The sequence below is a fragment of the Oncorhynchus nerka genome, linkage group LG11 (genome assembly GCF_034236695.1).
Source record: "Oncorhynchus nerka isolate Pitt River linkage group LG11, Oner_Uvic_2.0, whole genome shotgun sequence".
Lineage (NCBI taxonomy): Eukaryota > Metazoa > Chordata > Actinopteri > Salmoniformes > Salmonidae > Oncorhynchus > Oncorhynchus nerka.
This window is the reverse complement of record NC_088406.1, coordinates 39,944,100-39,965,859: the sequence shown is the minus strand read 5'-3', so window position 1 is coordinate 39,965,859 and position 21,760 is coordinate 39,944,100. Positions and strand designations below refer to the sequence as shown.

At 43.3% G+C, this 21,760-nt stretch overlaps 2 protein-coding genes across 2 annotated transcripts; both read left to right on the top strand.

Moving 5' to 3' along the window:
• The first annotated feature begins 10,667 nt into the window (after positions 1–10,667).
• Positions 10,668–11,609, top strand: LOC135573875 (olfactory receptor 1D2-like). The gene has a single exon (XM_065024069.1). It carries the CDS (start codon positions 10,674–10,676, stop codon positions 11,607–11,609), a length of 936 nt encoding a protein of 311 aa, XP_064880141.1. The 5' UTR covers positions 10,668–10,673.
• Positions 11,610–15,588: 3,979 nt separating this feature from the next.
• Positions 15,589–16,524, top strand: LOC115137790 (olfactory receptor 6N1-like). The gene has a single exon (XM_029674107.2). The coding sequence runs from the start codon at positions 15,589–15,591 to the stop codon at positions 16,522–16,524; it is 936 nt and encodes a 311-aa protein (XP_029529967.2).
• Positions 16,525–21,760: the final 5,236 nt, after the last annotated feature.

Below are 21,760 nucleotides of genomic sequence, written 5' to 3'. Positions count from 1 at the left end.
GAAACCATGGTAGCGCCCATAAAACATTTTCATCAGGCCCAGAGTCAATGAGAACCTGGAGAGACTTAGCCTGGTCTCCCCACAGCAGAATCACAAAAAAAGGTGGGCAGGCGATGGAAATTAGGGGACTCCCAGTTTGGCTCACCTGAGTAGGGTTTCTTAAGAGTGCAAGTGGCTATATATTGTCCCGCCCCGCCCCTCCACAGTACAGACAACAGTTAGAATTCAGCCTTCGTGAGCGTTCCCCAACCGATAACCTGGCTCTTCCCAGTTACATGGGCTCAGGAGTATCCAACTCACCCATCGCCGATGATTCCCGGGGAACCTCGGGTGTTTTCGGCTCTCCGCTATCTTCGATCGGTCCGACGGGAACGAAGAGGGCTGGAGTTCGAAAATGACGGAACTCTGGGAAGGGAATCCCCGGCAGGTACCAGGATCGCATACATAAGTGGGGTTTTGGGGGATCCCGGGTAGGTTGAACAAATCCACTAGTATTGGAAAGGTTACTGGGTGGTTGGGAGGTCTCAAATGTGGCATGCTGCCTATGAGCTAATTCACAGATTTGCTCCAATATAGCCTTGAACCCGTGGTCGTGGCGTTCCGTAAGGGAACAAAGCCCATCCAAGAGGTCCCAAAGTTGCTCCTCATGCCTCCCAATGGTGGCTCCCTGCAGGGAGACAACGTGACCAAGCTGGTCCAAGTCTGCTGGGTCTGTCATGGCCAGTTTGTACTTTAAGGGCAGACACAGTAGGCAGACGGTTGAGCCCCCGATATTTATTATAACAAAAGGAGTTGGCAAAAGGCAAGTCGGGGACAGTTGTGAGTTCAGTAATCAGGTCAGAGTCCAAACCGTACCAGGCGATAGGCAGGCTCGGGGACAGAGCAGGTGGAGGTTAGGCAGGCGGGTTCGGCGTCAGGACAGGCAAGGGTCAAAACTAGGAGGGCTAGGAAAAAACAGACTGGGAAAAAGGACCAAGGAAAAAACGCTGGTTGACTTGGCAACACAAGACAAACTGGCACAGAGAGACAGCAAACACAGGCATATATACACCAGGTATAGTAAGCAACACCTGGATGGTGGTGGAAACAAGCACAAGGATAGGTGAAACAGATCAGGTTGTTACAATCTAAGTAAGTAACAAATCTAGAAATGCAAAACTGTCTGGATCGATACACTGGATGTAAATGTGTAAAAGGAGAGCCCACCTTATAGCCCACCTGGCACCATTCTGTCCATCCCTAATGGAAAATAGGCCCTGTATGGTATATACAGTACATACTTGGCGATTGTTTCACATTTTGAGAGAGACATCTAGGGAAATAATGTAGCATGAAAACAAACTACACTGCTCAAAAAAATAAAGGGAACACTTAAACAACACAATGTAACTCCAAGTCAATCACACTTCTGTGAAATCAAACTGTCCACTTAGGAAGCAACACTGATTGACAATACAAATGGAATAGAAAACAGGTGGAAATTATAGGCAATTAGCAAGACACCCCCAATAAAGGAGTGGTTCTGCAGGTGGTGACCACAGACCACTTCTCAGTTCTTATGCTTCCTGGCTGATGTTTTGGTCACTTTTGAATGCTGGCGGTGCTTTCACTCTAGTGGTAGCATGAGACGGAGTCTACAACCCACACAAGTGGCTCAAGTAGTGCAGCACATCCAGGATAGCACATCAATGCGAGCTGTGGCAAGAAGGTTTGCTGTGTCTGTCAGCGTAGTGTCCAGAGCATGGAGGCGCTACCAGGAGACAGGCCAGTACATCAGGAGACGTGGAGTAGGCCGTAGGAGGGCAACAACCCAGCAGCAGGACCGCTACCTCCGCTTTTGTGCAAGGAGGAGCAGGAGGAGCACTGCCAGAGCCCTGCAAAGTGACCTCCAGCAGGCCACAAATGTGCATGTGTCTGTTCAAACGGTCAGAAACAGACTCCATGAGGGTGGTATGAGGGCCCGACGTCCACAGGTGGGGGTTGTGCTTACAGCCCAACACCGTGCAGGACGTTTGGCATTTGCCAGAGAACACCAAGATTGGCAAATTTGCCACTGGCGCCCTGTGCTCTTCACAGATGAAAGCAGGTTCACACTGAGCACATGTGACAGACGTGACAGAGTCTGGAGATGCCGTGGAGAACGTTCGGCTGTCTGCAAGATCCTCCAGCATGACCGGTTTGGCGGTGGGTCAGTCATGGTGTGGGGTGGCATTTCTTTGGGGGGCCGCACAGCTCTCCATGTGCTCGCCAGAGGTAGCCTGACTGCCATTAGGTACCGAGATGAGATCCTCAGAACCCTTGTGAGACCATATGCTGGTGCGGTTGGCCCTGGGTTCCTCCTAATGCAAGACAATGCTAGACCTCATGTGGCTGGAGTGTGTCAGCAGTTCCTGCAAGAGGAAGGCATTGATGCTTTGGACTGGCCCACCCGTTCCCCAGACCTGAATCCAATTGAGCACATCTGTGACATGTCTCGCTCCATCAAAGTTGGATCAGCCTGTAGTGTGGTTTTTCACTTTAATTTTGAGTGTGACTCCAAATCCAGACCTCCATGGGTTGATAAATTTGATTTCCATTGACAATTTTTGTGTGGTTTTGTTGTCAGCACATTCAACTATGTAAAGAAAAAAGTATTTAATAAGAATATTTCATTCATTCAGATCTAGGATGTGTTATTTTAGTGTTCCCTTTATTTTTTTGAGCAGTGTATATTCTGTCTGAAATGTTCTGAGGACCAGTTGATCTACTGTATGTAACATGATATCTGTGTGCCAGGTATCTGACAGATGACTAGTTTTGGTATTCCTCAGAAATGTCGAGTCATACCAGAAAGGCAACTACCTGGGACACATGAGAAACCTGTTGTCAAATATGGAAATGTCAAATATCCTAACAAATTCCAGATAATTCCTTGATAATAACAAATATAGTGCATATACTGTATTAAGTTTTATTGCGAAATCAGAGGACCAGATATACATTGACATTTTAGTCATTTAGCAGACACTTGTATCCAGAGCGACAGTTAGTGTATTCATCTTAAAATAGCTAGATGGGACAACCACATACCAATCTTGTTTTTCCAGGGTCATTGTGAGATATGTTTGACTCTCCAAATAAAATAATACAGTAAGGTTAATGACGATGTATTGTATGTATAACACACATTGGTCATGTACTCCATCCATCCTGTAAAAAGCTGTCAAAAGTTTTGTAGTTCTGTCAAAAGAAAATTGTGCGAAACACCAGTATATTTTTTATTCCATGCATACCTTACAATGTGGAAAAAATAAGCCAATAACAAGAGCATAAAAAAACATGTTTATTGAGTCAGTAGGTACCAGGTCATTAGTCCACTAAATCAGCTCTTTCCCTGGGACCCAATTAATGCAGCTATTAACCTGTAGAGACCTGAGGGGCTGAAGGAGCGGCACGGCTGGTCTTGATTGCATACCAAATGGTACCCTATTCCCTATGTTGGCCAGAGCCCTCTGGTCAAAAGTGGTGCATTATATAGGGAATAGAGTGCCATTTGTGACACACATTCTGTCATTGAAAGTGTACTGAAGGCCTAGGATATTCAAGAGTGACAATAAGGGTCCTCACTTTTACCTCAGCAGGAATAGCTCTGGGCCTAAATTTTAAAGTATAGCTATGACTTAGGGTCCAGAGTTACTCTGTTTTCCCTGGTTAGGTTATATGGCCCGGGAAACTGCCCTTTGTCAGAGGCTTTGGATTAGTTTCACCGAACCATTTCTTTCTTGTACATGGTGCACAATACATAGCACACAAACTCCTGCTAAAGAGTTAATGATAGATCTGATAGCTTTGTCAGCCCAGCACATTGGTGATGTCACATACTTCTTCTACAGTGTAAATTACCAGACTAGAGGGTCCCCACACATACAGTTGAAGTCGGAAGTTTACATACACCTTAGCCAAGTAAATTTATACTCAGTTTTTCACAATTACTGACATTTAATCCAACTTAAAATTCCCTGTTTTAGGTCAGTTAGGATCACCACTTGATTTTAAGAATGTGAAATGTCAGAATAATAAAGTAGGTCAGAAGTTTACATACCAATCAAATAGTATTTGGTAGCATTACCTTTAAATTGTTTAACTTGGGTCAAACGTTTTGGGGTAGCCTTCCACAAGCTTCCCACAATAAGTTGGGTGAATTTTGGCCCATTCCTCCTGACGGAGATGGTGTAGCTGAGTCAGGTTTGTAGGCCTCCTTGCTCGCACACACTTTTTCAGTTCTGCCCACAACTTTTCTATAGGATTAAGGTCAGGGCTTTGTGATGTCCACTCCAATACCTTGACGTTGTTGTCCTTAAGAACAAATTCTTATTTTCAATGACAGCCTACACCGGCCAAACCCAAACAACGCTGTGCCAATTCCACGCCACACTATGGGACTCCCAATCACAGCCGGTTATTATACATCCTGGATTCAGACCAGGGTGTCTGTCGTGATGTCACTAGCACTGAGATGCAGTGCCTTAGACCGCTGCGTCACTCGGGAGATTATGACATGAGATATGAGAACGATTCCATTAAAATCAAATCAAATGTTATTTGTCACATGAGCCTGAATACAACAGCTGTAGACCTTACAGTGAAATGCTTACCTACATGCCCTTAACCAACAATGCTGTTCAGAAAAATACCTTTAAAAAATAAATCTAACAAATATTTAAAGAGCAGCAGTAAAATAACAATAGCGATGCTATATACAGTGGATACCGTTACAGAGCCAATGTCAAGGGGGCACCGGTTAGTCGAGGTAGTTGAGGTAATATGTACATGTAGGTGGAGTTATAAAAGTGACTACGCATAGATATTAACAGAGAGTAGCAGCAACGTGCAAGAGGGGGGGGGGGCAATGCAAATAGTCTTGGTAGCTACAGCCCTGTCAATGAGAATGGGGGTGTGCTCGGTCCTCCTTTTCCTGTAGCTCACTGTCATCTCCTTTGTCTTGACCACGTTGAGGGAGAGGTTGTTGTCCTGGCCCCATAAGGCCAGCTCTCTGACCTGCTCCCTATAGCCTGTCTTGTAGTTGTCGGTGATCAGGCCTACCACAGTATAGCATGTCCCGGAGCACATCGTTTACCAGAGCCTGGAAGACAGTTGGCGAGTCCAAATGGTATGACCTGGTACTCATAATGTCAACTGGCTGTGTTGAATGATGTCTTCATGTCACGCCCTGACCTTAGATATCTCTGTTTTCTTTATATTTTGGTTAGGTCAGGGCATGACTAGGGTGGGTACGCTAGTTTTTGTATTGTCTAGGGTTTTTTGTATGTCTAGGGTTTTTATAGGTCTAGGGGATTTGTATGTCTATGGTGGCCTGATATGGTTCCCAATCAGTGGTAGCTGTTTATCGTTGTCTCTGATTAGGGATCATATTTAGGTAGCCATTTCCCTTTGGTGTTTGTGGGGTCTTGTCTATGTGTAGTTGCCTGTCAGCAAGCGTTTATATAGCTTCAGGTTTTGTTTTGTTATTTTGTTATTTTGTTAGTTTGTTCAGTGTTCATTCTTTAAATAAATAAGAATGTACACATACAACGCTGCGCCTTGGTCTCCTTCATACAACGAACGTGACAGAAGATCCCACCACAAAAAGAACAAGCAGCGTGTTCAAGAGGAGCGGACATCCTGGGCCCAGGAGAAAGTTGAGTGGAGGACATCCTGGACCTGGGAGGAGGTAATGGCAGGGGACAAGACCCTGCCATGGAAGCAGGTGGTGACAATGCGAGGGGACACGGCTAGCACGGAATCCCGAGAGGCAGCGTCAAAACAAATTGGGGGGGAGCACAGGGGGGGAGTCAGGGGTTAGAGGGGGGAGTCAGGGGTTAGACATGAGCCAACTCCCCGTGCTTACTGTGTGACTGGTCACACACTGTGTTACGCAGTGATGCGCTCGGTGTCTCCAGTTCGCATTCATAGCCCGGTGCGCTCTATTCCAGCTCCTCGCATTTGCCGGGCTAGAATGGGCATCCAGCCAGGACAGATGGTGCCGGCTCAGCGCTCCTGGTCTCCAGTACACCTCCGTGGACCAGGATATCCTGCGCCGGCTCTGCGTACTGTGTCTCCAGTGCGCCTCCACAGTCCAGTACGTCCTGTGCCTGCTTCCCGCACCTGCCCTGAGGTGCGTGTCACCAGCCCGGTACCACCAGTGCCGGCAACACGCATCAGACCTCCAGTGCGTCTCCATAGTCCAGTAAGTCCTGTGCCTCCTCTCCGCACTGGCCCTGAGATGTGTGTCATCAGCCCGGTACCACCAGTGCCGTCACCACGCATCAGGTTTCCAGTGCGCCTCCACAGTCCAGAGCTTCCGGCAACAATTCCCAGTCCAGAGCTTCCGGCGACATTTCACAGTCCGGAACCTCCAACGGTGGGCCACAGTCCACAGTCCGGAAACTCCAACAGTCCGGAACCTCCAACGACGGTCTCCAGTCCGGGGTCTCCGGCGACGGTCCCCAGTCTGGGGTCTGTCACGCCCTGACCTTAGATATCTCTGTTTTCTTTATATTTGGGTTAGGTCAGGGCGTGACTAGGGTGGGTACACTAGTTTTTGTATTGTCTCTGGTTTTTTGTTTGTCTATGGTTTTTGTAGGTCTAGGTGATTTGTATGTCTATGGTGGTCTGATATGGTTCCCAATCAGAGGCAGCTGTTTATTGTTGTCTCTGATTGGGGATCATATTTAGGTAGCCATTTCCCATTGGTGTTTGTGGGATCTTGTCTTTGTTAGTGGCCTGTATAGCCTGTTTTGTTGGCGACATTCTAAATAAATTAAAAATGTACGCATACTACGCTGCACCTTGGTCCGGTCATTTCCAAGATGACGTTAGTGACACTTCCACTCATCTCCTTCGCGTATTCCAACCAGACGGTAGGCATTGCGAAGGTCCAGCTATAAAAGATGGTAGCCCACTGGAGAGGTTCTTGATCGTAATATCATTCAGATCCCTGTAGTCAATGCACGGACGCAGGGTCTTGTTCTTCTTCTCAACAAAGAAAAACCCTGTGGCGACAGGAGATGCAGACGGACGGATGCCTCCAGTAGCCAGAGACTCCTCTATGTACTCCTCCATGGCCTTGGTCTCCGGGCCAGATAGAGAATATAGCCGACCATGAGATGGTGTGGTGCCTGGGAGGAGATCAATGGCACAATCATAAGGATGGTGCAGGAGAAGAGAAGTTGCACATGCCTTACTGAAGACCTCCAGGAGGTCATGGTACTCAGTGGGAACGACAGAGACATCCGAGGCTTTTTTTACGTCCTGAGGGGGACGTCTCAACGACGGCTGTGTCGCTTTAAGGCAACGAGAATGACAAAACGGGCTCCAACCCAGGATGGAGCTTGTGGTCCAGTCAATAATAGGATTGTGGTTCTGGAGCCAAGAAAATCCCAAAACCACAGGAACATGGGGGGAATCGATAAGGAGGAACTGTATGGTCTCACTGTGGTATCCTGATGCCCGTATTTGAAGGGGAACTGTGCTATGGGTGACTCTTACAATAGGGCGGCCGTCGAGTGCCCTTGCATCCATGGGGACAGAGTAGTTGAGAGGGAATGCCTAATTCGGAAACCATGGAAGCATCCATAAAACTTTCATCAGCCCCAGAGTCAATGAGCACCCAGAGAGACTTAGACTGGTCTCCCCACAGCAGAATCACAAAAAAAAGGTGGGAAGGTGATGGAAATTAGGGGACTCCCAGTCTGGCTCACCAGAGTAGGGTTTCTTACAGTTAACAGGGCAAGTGGCTATATGAAACAAAAATAGAACTGTTTGGCCATAATGACCATCGTTATGTTTGGACATCTCAAGACATCAGTCAGGAAGTTAAAGCTTGGTCGCAAATGAGTCTTCCAAATGGACAATGACCCCAAGCATACTTCCAATGTTGTGGCAAAATGGCTTTAGGACAACAAAGAGAAGGTATTGGAGTGGCCATTACAAAGCCCTGACCTCAATCCTATAGAAAATTTGTGGGCAGAACTGAAAAAGCTTGTGCGAGCAAGGAGGCCTACAAACCTGACGCAGTTGGTGTAACTGCAATGCAACCAAATTCTAATTGAGTGTATGTCAACTTCTGACCCACTGGGAATGTGATAAAATAAATACAAGCTGAAATAAAACATTCTCTCTATGATTATTCTGACATTTCACATTCTTAAAATCAAGTGGTGATCCTAACTGACCTAAGACATTAGTTATTTTATAAGACATTTTAACTCGGATTACATGTCAGGAATTGTGAAACACTGAGTTTAAATGTATTTGGCTAAGGTGTATGTAAACTTCCGACTTCAGCTGTACTTTTTATTAATTTATTTTCTAGTAATGTCCACCACTTTTCAATCCTATTATGTACAAGTTTGGGGTCACTTAGAAATATCCTTTAAAATAACATCAAATTGATCATAAATACAGTGTAGACATTATTAATATTGTAAATGACTATAGTAGCTGGAAACGGTTGATTTTTAAAATGTAATATCTACATATCCGTACAGAGGCCCATTATCACTCCTGTGTTCCAATGGCACGTTGTGTTAGCTAATCCAAGTTTATCATTTTAAAAGGCTAATTAATCATTAGAAAACCCTTTTGAAAATATATTAGCACAGCTGAAAACTGTTGTACTGATTAAAGAAGCAATAAAACTGGCCTTCTTTAGACTTGTTGAGTATCTGGAGCATCAGCATTTGTGGGTTCGATTACAGGCTCAAAATGGCCAGAAACAAATAACTTTCTTCTGAAACTCATCAGTCTATTTTTGCTCTGAGAAATGAGGGCTATTTGTGTGATAAATTGCCAAGAAACTGAAGATCTCGTACAATGCTGTGTACTACTCCCTTTACAGAACAGTGCAAACTGGCTCTTACCAGAATAGAAAGAGGAATGGAAGGCACCTGTGCACAACTGAGCAAGAGGACAAGTACATTAGAGTGTCTAGTTTGAGAAACAGACGCCTCACAACTGGCAGCTTCATTAAATAGTACCCACCAAACACCAGTCTCAACGTCAACAGTGAAGAGGCGACTCCGGGATGCTGGCCTTCTTGGCAGGGTTCCTCTGTCCAGTGTCTGTGTTCTTTTTCCCATCTTAATCTTTTCTTTTTATTGGCCAATCTGAGATATGGCTTCTCTTTGCAACTCTGCCTTGAAGGCCAGCATCCCAGAGTGTGCTTTTCTTTCAAAAACAAGGACATTTCTAAGTGACCCCAAACTTTTGAACGGTAACGTAGGTCCAACCGACCTCACATCTGCAGACCACGTGTATGGCATCGTGTGGAAGAGTGGTTTGCTGATGTCAACGTTGTGAACATGGTGGTGGTGGGGTTATGGTATGGGCAGTCATAAGCTATGGACAATGAACACAATTGCATTTTATTGAGGGCAATTTGAATGCACAGAGATGCTGTAACGAGATCCTGAGGTCCATTGTCAAGCCATTCATCACCTCATGTTTGAGCATAATAATGCACAGCCCCATCTTGCATGATCTGGACACCGTTTCTGGAAGCTGAAAATGTCCAAATTCTCCCATGGTCTGTATACTCACCAGGCAAGTTTGGGATAATCTGGAACGACGGGTACGACAGTGTGTTCCACTTCGCGCCAAAATCCTGCAATTTTGCACAGTCATTGAAGAAGAGTGGGGAAATAATCCACATTCCACAATCAACAGCCTGGTCAACTCTATGCGAAGGAGAAGTGTCGCGCTGTATGAGGCAAATAGAAGTCACACCAGATACTGACTGGTTTTCTGATCAACACCCCTACCTTTTTAAAGGTACTGTATATGTGACCAAAAGATGCATATCTGTATTCCCAGTCATGTGAAATCCATAGATTAGGGCCTAATTCATTTATTTCAATTGACTGATTTCCTTATATGAACTGTAACTCGGTAAAGTATTTTAAAAATGCATGTTACATTTACATTTTTGTTCAGTATACCTTATCATAACGTTATACTGCGACCAAACCGGTATATGTACTGAACGCCCTCTTATGGTCCCGTAGTTAATGTCATGTTTTAATGTTCATTTAATGTTCTCAGAACATCAGTGGGATAACGTCTCGCTGAAACCCTTAAACAGCATTTCCCAAACGTTGACCTGGTGACCCCAAGGGGTGCATGTTTTGTTCTTTGCCCTAGCACTACACAGCTGATTCAAATCATCAAATAATCATCAAACTTTGATTATTTGAATCAGCTATGTAGTGCTTGGGCAAAAAAATGCTTGTGCAGGACAGAGTTTGGTCAACGCTGCCTGAAATGGACCTAATGGGGACATTGCCTAATGTCTTTGGACATCCACCGGTTTGCTGGGTTAATACATAAATAGAGTAAATATAATCCAATTAGTTGCTTGTCATAAACTCAATATAGATCCATCTCTATGGAGTGGTTACATGTTGACACTGAAACTACAATCCCATGTGATCATACACTATGATATATTTAGAGGCTACCAGGACCAGTTATTGAAGCAGTATCACTCTCTCAAGCAAGAAGACATTTCATGGAGTTTCTGAGCCTAAACAGAATAAAATGATTCACACTTGAATTCATTCACCTCCATACATGCTGAAGCCTTGTAAGGACTAAGAATTGCTGCATTGACCAGAGGAAGAAAATTAACAAAAGCTATGGAGAACTCAACCCAGGTCAAGTTATTTTATCTCTTTGGCTTACAAGAGACATTTAACAACAAATCGGTCTATTTTACCTTGTCTCTTATCACATACCTTCTCATCATCACTGTGAATCTGACTCTGATCATAACAATCATTCAGGTGAAAGGTCTCCATGAGCCCATGTATATCTTTCTGTGTAGTTTGTGTGTCAATGGATTGTATGGAACTGCTGGTTTCTACCCCAAGTTCTTACTGGACCTTCAGTCAGATGTTCAGGTGATATCTTATGGTGGATGTTTCACTCAAACCTTTGTAATATACACATCTGTCATGTGTGAACTTTCTACTCTAACAGTGATGTCTTACGACAGGTATGTGGCAATATGTAGACCACTACTATACCATAACATTGTGACATCTTTAACTATTAGAAAGTTACTCTTATTGTCTTGGTGTTATCCTTTATTTATAGGACTCATAGCACTTAGTTTAGCCGTCAGACTTCCTTTGTGTGGATCTCGCATTGATAAACTCTTCTGTGACATTCCGTCTATACTGAAACATGCATGTTTACCTATTCCCATCAATCAGAATTTGAACAAATTTGTAATAGTGGTTCATGTTTTACAGATACTATTCATTGTATTTTCTTACTGTCAGATTGTAAGTACTTGTGTAAAGTCAGCTAAGGGAAGGATTAAGTTCACACAGACATGTGTGCCACATTTATTAACAATATTTATTTTCATCACAGTGACCCTGTTTGACAATTTGCAAGGGTGGAATAATGTAAATATTACACTAAATATGCGTAATGCAATGGCCGTACAATTCCTTGTTATACCACCTGTCTTTAACCCTCTCATATATGGACTTAACCTCCAGCAGATTCGAAGGGCCATTTTTAGAAAGTGTAATGCACATAAAATCATTGATATGAGATGTTAGTTACATGATCTTAAACAACGGAGTCAACAAAAATAAAGGTCAAATCTGCCAAAACTGTTGCATGGTTAAATGGTGCTTCATTTCTAGATACCTATATCAAGGGGCACAACTTTGGTTTTAGAAGTGTGGTGACATAATCTGGCAGGGTTTTCTGGGGGTCTATTGCTACTTTCCTGCATTTCTATTGGTCGATCAAACATAGTCTTTTCTTTCGACCAATCGATTTGTAAATTTTTAAACATGTATATTTCCATATATAGACACACCCTGTGTACCAATTTATATACCATTTCTACCAATTTGCGCGTCAGTTATGATATTCATATGCACATTTTTGTGGTCAGAGTTTTATTAAATTTATAATAGTCATTGAATCTCAAAATCATTGTTGGTGGTTGATCTACATTCTACAATCTTAATATAAATGAAAATGATCAAATGTAAAGGCAACATTACAACTTTTAACAGACACATCTCAACATCAACTGTTCAGAGGAGACGGCATGAATCAGGCCGTCATGGTCAAATTGCTGCAAAGAAACCATTACTAAAGGACACCAATAATAAATAGACTTGCTTGGGCAAAGAAACACGAACAATGGACATTAGACTGGTGGAAATATGTCCTTTGGTCTGATGAGTCCAAATTTTACATTTTTGGTTCCAACCGACGTCTTTTTGTGAGATGCAGAATTGGTGAACAGATGATCTCCGCATGTGTGGTTCCCATCATAAATCATGGAGGAGGTGTGAGGGTGCGGGGGTGCGGGGGTGTTGTGATTTATTTAGAATTCAAGGCACACTTAACCAGCATGGCTATCACAGCATTCTGCAGCGTTACGCCATCCCATCTGGTTTGCGCTTAGTGGGGCGGCAGGTAGCCTAGTGGTTAGAGTGTGGAATCCCTGAGCTGACAAGGTAAATATCTGTCATTCTTCCCCTGAGCAAGGCAGTTAACTCTCTGTAGCCTGGGCGCCGAAGATGTGTATGTCGATAAAGACAGCCCCCCGCACCTCTTTGATTCAGAGGTGTTGGGTTAAAAACACATTTCAGTTGAATACATTCAGTTGGACAACTGACTAGGTATCCCCCTTTTCCTATCATTTGTTTTTCTACAGGAGAATGACCCAACACACCTCCAGGCTGAGTAAGGGCTATTTGACGAAGAAGGAGGGTGATGAGTACTGCATCAGATGACCTGGCCTCCACAATCACCCGAACTCAACCCAATTGAGATGGTTTGGGATGAGTTGGACCGCAGATTGAAGGAAAAGCAGCCAACATGTGCTCAGTATATGGGAACTCCTTTAAGACTGTTGGAAAAGCATTCCAGGGGTAGCTGGTTGAGAGGATGGCAAACGTGTGTAAAACTGTCATCAAGGCAAAGGGTGGCAACTTTGAAGAATCTTAAATATATTTTGATTTGTTCAACACTTTTTTGGTTACTACATGATTCCACAGTTGTTATTTCATAGTTTTGATGTCTTCACTATTATTCTTCAATGTAAAAATAGTAAGAATAAAGAAAAACCCTTGAATGAGTAGGTGTCCAAACTTTTGACTGGTACTGTAGATATTTTTTAATCTTCACAAATCTTAATTCAACTTCAGCTTCATGGCTCCTGCTGAGTTGGCCGCCATGCCTGGACTGGGCACCGGCGCAGAGGAAGGTACCGGCCTTGGAGCGGGACTTGACGCCGTGCTTGGACTGGGCACCGGCAGAGAGGAAGGCTCCGGCCTTGGAGCGGGATTTGACGCCGTGCCTGGATTGGGCATCGGCACAGAGGAAGGCTCCGGTCTTGGAGCGGGACTGGACACCATGCCTGGACTGGGCATCGGCGCAGAGGAAGGCTCTGGCCTTGGAGCTGGACGCCGTGCCTAAGCACTGGCGCAGAGGAAGGCTCCGGCCATGGAGCTGGACTGGACACTGTGCCTGGACTGGGCACCGGCGCAGAGGGAGGCTCTTGCCCTGGAGTGAGACTGGACACCATGCCTGGACTGGGCATGGGCGCAGAGGAAAGCTCTGGCCTTGGAGCTGGACGCCGTGCCTAAGCACTGGCGCAGAGGAAGGCTCCGGCCATGGAGCTGGACTGGACACTGTGCCTGGACTGGGCACCGGCGCAGAGGGAGGCTCTTGCCCTGGAGTGAGACTGGACACTGTGCCTGGACTTGGCACCTGCGCAGAGGGAGGCTCTTGCCCTGGAGTGAGACTGGACACTGTGCCTGGACTTGGCATCTGCGCAGAGGAGGGCTCCAGCCTGTGGACCGTCGCAGGAGGTTCCAGACTGTGGACCGTCGCCGGAGGTTCCGGACTGGGGACCGTCACCGGAGGCTCTGGACTGGAGACCGTAGCCGGACTGGGGAGGTGCACTGGATGGTGGGAGAGAGCGCATTCTGGAGAGAGATATGCCTTGTGCGTCTGAGCCACAATCCCCATGTTCAAAGTATTTGCATTTCCATGAGCATAGTTATCAGTTGTATGTACGATAGTGAAGTCCTTTTCACATTTTTATTTTTGTAACAAGCCATCATATCGGAATAGTCCACTAGGGACTTTTCATTTCCTTGTGTATTAATCAATGTGTAAGCTATCCTGTTTGTGAATATATATAATTCCGTTTAGCTAATAAATAATCAAACCAATTTGTATGTCGCTGATTCATCATTTCTTATAATTTTTTCTTGATTTAACTAGGCAAGTCGGTTATGACCAAATTCTAATTTATAATGACAGCCTAGGAACAGTGGGTTAACTGCCTTGTTCAGGGGCAGAACGACAGATGTTTAGCTTGTCGGCTCAAGAATTTGATCTAGCAACCGTTCGGTTACTGGCCCAACGCTCTAACCACTAGGCTCCATGCAAGGGTTCGTGCAGATGCTAGTGTTCATGCAGATTTGAAGTCAACGACGTTCGGAATGAGACTGAAGGTAAATAAGAATGAATTGACTGTAACTGATGTAAGAGATCTTTATATCTTTGAGAGTTCATTCAGAAAACGGTAACTCATTAAATAAACTTTTTCCGTGGTGCCCCAGATTACTACTTAATTGTTATATGGTTAATTTAATAGCGTAATAATTTACGGTAATTAATTGATTTTATATAATAACAGTCAAACCCAATGACAGGAAAGACAACAGGTGCACATCCTTACTCAACATTGACAGGAGAGTTTCAAACGAAAAACAAAAATTAATTGACAAAATTCGTCAATGGAATGAAATAAACCAAAACTTGGTTCTCACAAGTTTATCGTAGGTTGTGAGTTCTGCCAAAACACACTCTGACATTGAGAACGGTAAATGATTGCAATAATAATATATTCAAAGCATTAACAGAAATTACCGTAACCATATAAACATTGCGGATTAGTAATTACGATAATTAACAGTAAATGTAGGCAACTATTGGTGATATTTGTAATGGGGATATGATAGACATAGCAAACAATGCACATATTCTGGAGAGAGACCTGCCTTGTGCGTCTGAGCCACAATCCCCATATTCTTGGACCGTGGCATCCCTGCGGCCTCCTCATTGAGACAGGCGCGAATCAGTGTCTCATGTACCATGAAAAAATATATATACAGTGGGGAGAACAAGTATTTGATACACTGCCGATTGTGTCCCTAGGACATCCCCTGTTTGCTGGGTTAATGCATAAATAGAGTAAATATAATCCAATTAGTTGCTTGTCATAAACTCAATATAGATCCATCTCTATGGAGTGGTTACATGTTGACACTGAAACTACAATCCCATGTGATCATACACTACAATATATTTAGAGGCTACCAGGACAAGTTATTGAAGCAGTATCCCTCTCTCAAGCAAGAAGACATTTCATGGACACAACTTTCTGAGCCTACACATAATCAAATGATTCACACTTGAATTCATTCACATCCATACACACTCAATCGTTGTAAGGACTACGAATTTTTTGCATTGACCAGAGGAAGAAAATTAGCAAAAGCTATGGAGAACTCAACCCAAGTCAAGTTATTTTATCTCTTTGGCTTACAAGAGACATTTAACAACAAATCGGTTTATTTTATATTGCCTCTTATCACATACCTTCTCATCATCACTGTGAATCTGCCTCTGATCATAACAATCATTCAGGAGAAAGGTCTCCATGAGCCCATGTATATCTTTCTGTGTAGTTTGTGTGTCAATGGATTGTATGGAACTGCTGGTTTCTACCCCAAGTTCTTACTGGACCTTCAGTCAGATGTTCAGGTGATATCTTATGGTGGATGTTTCACTCAAGCCTATATAATATACACATCTGTCATGTGTGAACTTTCTACTCTAACGGTGATGTCTTATGACAGGTATGTGGCAATATGCAGACCACTACTATATCATACCATTGTGACATCTTTAACTGTTAGAAAGTTACTCTTATTGTCTTGGTGTTATCCTTTATTTATAGCACTCATAGCAGTTAGTTTAGCCGTCAGACTTCCTTTGTGTGGATCTCGCATTGATAAGATATTCTGTGACATTCCGTCTATACTGAAACATGCATGTTTACCCATTACCATCAATCAGAATTTGAACAAATTTGTAATAGTGGTACATGTTCTACAGATACTTTTCATTGTATTTTCGTACTGTCAGATTGTAAGGACTTGTGTAAAGTCGTCAAAGGGAAGGATTAAGTTCACACAGACATGTGTGCCACATTTAATAACAATATTTATTTTCATCACAGTGACCCTGTTTGACAATTTGCAAGGGTGGAATAATGTAAATAGTACACTAAATATGCGTAATGCAATGGCTGTACAATTCCTTGTTGTACCACCTGTCTTTAACCCTGTCATATATGGACTTAACCTCCAGCAGATTCGAAGTGCAGTTTTTAGAAAGTGTAATGCACATAAAATCATTGATATGAGATGTTAGTTACATGATCATACACACCAGGGAAACTGCTTTATATCAGAAGCAAGGATAAAATGCACCTTGGTCAACCAAGAAGTAGTCTTTTTTTTCAACCAATCGATTTGTATACATTTTAAAACAGATTTTTCATATATAGACACATCCAATGTGCCTATTTATCTTACCATTTCTACCAACCTGCGAGACAGTTTGGATTTTCATAGGCACATATTCGTGGAACAGTTTCATTTAATTTATAATAGTCTTTCTATCTCAAAAACATTGTCTGTGGTTAATCTACATTCTACAATAGTAATCTAAATTAAAATTATACACATCTAAAAGTAACTTTTATTGCCACTGTCAACTATGTAAATAGCCGACATAAAGCCAACACATAAAAACAATGCATCCTGCATGCAGAAAATATACTGATACAATTAAATATCCTATAAATCACATTGGCTATCCATGGCCTGTCTGCAACAAACTTGAAACACTGTATCAACTATCAACTGGGTCAGTTATTTTATGATGTTTCCACTGGATCAGAGCATTACATTTTTACCTCTCATGCCGAGTGGTTATCAAAAGGGAGAGAGCTGGAAATATTGTTCAAATACTATTGTCATTCTTAACGGATTCTAAAAACAGACTGTTTACTTGCTGTTTGAGGTGTAGAAAAATTACTTTGAGAAGCTCCACAGTTCATTAGTGGTGGTGAGTTAAGACAATCAGAAATACTATCAGACATATCAGACAAACTTGTTTCTCACAAGTATAGAATAGGTTGTGAGTTCTGCAAAACACATATCCACTCTGACATTGAGAACAGTAAATTACCCTAACCAAATAAACATTGCCGATGGGAAATTAATTAATGGTAGATGTAGGCAGCTACTGGTGATATTTCTAATGGGGAATTGATATATATATTTGTGACTGCTTGACAAAAAATACAAATGTTTTCATTACAGACCCCGTTTGTCATACAGTATTCCATAAGGCACCCAGAGTTGTACAGTATACCCTTAATCTAGTAGTAAATCAAATCTAGTGATACATTATTTGACATTTCTGCCATCCATTGTGACATTGTGGGAGGATGACCTTATTGGCAATGCATTTCTTAGCTGCTATACATGCTATGGTTACACCGTTTCTTATTATTCCAGCCTCCAGTGTCAACATTTCCAAGCAAACAAAAACAGAGAAAGTGAGACAAAAGAACATAGTCTTTGCCAGAATGTAGCCAGCTCAGATGAGGCATGACAAAGAATTGCCTTGGTGTACATTTATACATTATATTGTTCAATAATTGAAATGACCATTATTCCCAGATCTCAGACTGTAGTCTACCCATCAACTCAAGATGGATCTTTGTATCTATTCACTGATTGTTATAATATACTGCAAAATTCACCTGAGCTCTTTAGACTGGCCTTCCCTCGCTGTCTGACCCTGCTGGGACACCGGTCACCATCTGATCCTGCTAAGACGAGCATAATGTTTATGACAACATTATGATGAGCATAGTGTTGTGTACTGACTGTGCACTATAACAGTGAAGCCTGTAGAGCTGTTTATACCATGTCAGTGTGAAAAGTAGGGAATTATATAGGAAAACTGACAGATCAATAACGTTACATTGCTATAATGACTCTAATAAAAACTCACATTGCGCTGTCAAAAAACATTAGAATATCAGTGTTCAAACCTTTGGCCGCTGGTTCCATTTCATACACAAATCCAAAAGTAAAGTTTTTTTTAGGCTATTAAGTTGTGATAACGCATCTATGTCTTTATAACCAGGCCTCCTCAGTGTATCTCTCAAAATAAGTGGATAATCACGACCACTTTGAATAAAATTCATTATTCCATTGATGCAATAAGAATAATATTCATGTAACTAGAAAGTGTGGTTGAATGTAGGCTACACATTTAGAGTGATATAGTGTGCATAAACAAGATACAAGAAATGCCAAACAGAAATATCACATTCTGATTTTTTATTTATTTAATCACAACGTTTTTAGAAATCCAAGTTTAATGTATATTATATATTCATATTCTGGCAATTCGAAATCATGTATTTTTACAGTCTTATGGTGGTATGATTGTTTTAGAAATGTATAGCTTCAGGCAGTATGTCAAATGATTAACACTTGTTATCTGGTCTCTACTTCTCCCGTTACGGGGTCTGAGACGCCGAAGCTTCCCACCATTAGCCCCGCAAATTGAAAACTCTAGTCATTGGCGACTCCATTACCTGTTTACCAATTTATTTATTTATTTATTTTTATTATTATTATTCTATTTTTTTTCTTGGGCCTCTATAACTATATCTATTGTTTTTTTGTTGTTGTGTGATTTGGATTAATCCCCTCTACCACACGGAACCCCACTAATCTACCGACGGAACGCACGAGGTGGCTAATAACAGACCTCCATCCTATGCTAGCTTGCTACCGATGGCCTGGCTAGCTGTCTAAATCGCCGTGACCCCCAACCAACCTCTCCTCTCTCGACTAAGCATGCCTCTCCTTAATGTCAAAATGCCTTGTCCATTGCTGTTCTGGTTAGTGTTTATTGGCTTATTTCACTGTAGAGTCTCTAGTCCTGCTCACTATACCTTATCCAACCTATTAGTTCCAACACATGCGATGACATCTCCTGGTTTCAATGATGTTTCTAGACACAATATCTCTCTCTTCATCACTCAATACCTAAGTTTACCTCCACTGTATTCACATCCTACCATACCTTTGTCTGTACATTATACCTTGACGCTATTTTATCGCCCCCAGAAACCTCCTTTTACTCTCTGTTCCAGACGTTCTAGACGACCAATTCTTATTGCTTTTAGCCGTACCCTTATCCTACTCCTCCTCTGTTCCTCTGGCGATGTAGAGGTGAATCCAGGCCCTGCAGTGCCTAGCTCCACTCCTATTCCCCAGGCGCTCTCTTTTGATGACTTCTGTAACCGTAATAGCCTTGGTTTCATGCATGTTAACATTAGAAGCCTCCTCCCTAAGTTTGTTCTATTCACTGCTTTAGCACACTCTGCCAACCCGGTTGTTCTAGCTGTGTCTGAATCCTGGCTTAGGAAGACCACCAAAAATTCTGAAATTTTAATCCCAAACTACAACATTTTCAGATAAGATAGAACTGCCAAAGGGGGCGGTGTTGCAATCTACTGCAAAGATAGCCTGCAGAGTTCTGTCCTACTATCCAGGTCTGTACCCAAACAATTTGAACTTCTACTTTTAAAAATCCACCTCTCTAAAAACAAGTCTCTCACGGTTGCCGCCTGCTATAGACCACCCTCTGCCCCCAGCTGTGCTCTGGACACCATATGTGAACTGATTGCCCCCCATCTATCTTCAGAGCTCGTGCTGCTAGGCGACCTAAACTGGAACATGCTTAACACTCCAGCCATCCTACAATCTAAGCTTGATGCCCTCAATCTCACACAAATGATCAATGAAGCTACCAGGTACCTCCCCAAAGCCTTAAACACGGGCACCCTCATAGATATCATCCTAACCAACTTGCCCTCTAAATACACCTCTGCTGTCTTCAACCAAGATCTCAGCGATCACTGCCTCATTGCCTGCATCCGTAATGGGTCAGCGGTCAAACGACCTCCACTCATCACTGTCAAACGCTCCCTGAAACACTTCAGCGAGCAAGCCTTTCTAATCGACCTGGCCGGGGTATCCTGGAAGGATATTGATCTCATCCCATCAGTAGAGGATGCCTGGATATTTTTTTTAAATGCCTTCCTAACCATCTTAAATAAACATGCCCCATTCAAGAAATGTAGAACCAGGAACAGATATAGCCCTTGCTTCTCCCCAGACCTGACTGCCCTTAACCAACACAAAAACATCCTATGGTGTTCTGCATTAGCATCGAACAGCCCCCGTGATATGCAGCTGTTCAGGGAAGCTAGAAACCATTATACCAGGCAGTTAGAAAAGCCAAGGCTAGCTTTTTCAAGCAGAAATTTGCTTCCTGCAACACTATCTCAAAAAAGTTCTGGGACACTGTAAAGTCCATGGAGAATAAGAGCACCTCCTCCCAGCTGCCCACTGCACTGAAGATAGGAAACACTGTCACCACTGATAAATCCACCATAATTGAGAATTTCAATAAGCATTTTTCTACGGCTGGCCATGCTTTCCACCTGGCTACTCCTACCCCGGTCAACAGCACTGCACACCCCACAGCAACTCGCCCAAGCCTTCCCCATTTCTCCTTCTCCCAAATCCGTTCAGCTGATGTTCTGAAAGAGCTGCAAAATCTGGACCCCTACAAATCAGCCGGGCTAGACAATCTGGACCCTTTCTTTCAAAAATTATCTGCCGAAATTGTTGCCACCCCTATTACTAGCCTGTTCAACCTCACTTTCGTGTCGTCTGAGATTCCCAAAGATTGGAAAGCAGCTGCGGTCATCCCCCTCTTCAAAGGGGGGGACACTCTTGACCCAAACTGCTACAGACCTATATCTATCCTACCATGCCTTTCTAAGGTCTTCGAAAGCCAAGTCAACAAACAGATTACCGACCATTTCGAATCTCACCATACCTTCTCTGCTATGCAATCTCGTTTCAAAGCTGGTCATGGGTGCACCTCAGCCACGCTCAAGGTCCTAAACGATATCTTAACCACCATCGATAAGAAACATTACTGTGCAGCCGTATTCATTGATCTGGCCAAGGCTTTCGACTCTGTCAATCACCACATCCTCATCGGCAGACTCGACAGCCTTGGTTTCTCAAATGATTGCCTCGCCTGGTTCACCAACTACTTCTCTGATAGAGTTCAGTGTGTCAAATCGGAGGGTCTGCTGTCCGGACCTCTGGCAGTCTCTATGGGGGTGCCACAGGGTTCAATTCTTGGACCGACTCTCATCTCTGTATACATCAATGAGGTCGCTCTTGCTGCTGGTGAGTCTCTGATCCACCTCTACGCAGACGACACCATTCTGTATACTTCTGGCCCTTCTTTGGACACTGTGTTAACAACCCTCCAGGCAAGCTTCAATGCCATACAACTCTCCTTCTGTGGCCTCCAATTGCTCTTAAATACAAGTAAAACTAAATGCATGCTCTTCAACCGATCGCTACCTGCACCTACCCGCCTGTCCAACATCACTACTCTGGACGGCTCTGACTTAGAATACGTGGACAACTACAAATACTTAGGTGTCTGGTTAGACTGTAAACTCTCCTTCCAGACCCATATCAAACAT

Coding starts and splice junctions, on each gene's coding strand:
- LOC135573875 (XM_065024069.1), top strand. CDS start 10,674: ATGGAGAACTCAACCCAGGTCAAGTTATTTTATCTCTTTGGCTTACAA.
- LOC115137790 (XM_029674107.2), top strand. CDS start 15,589: ATGGAGAACTCAACCCAAGTCAAGTTATTTTATCTCTTTGGCTTACAA.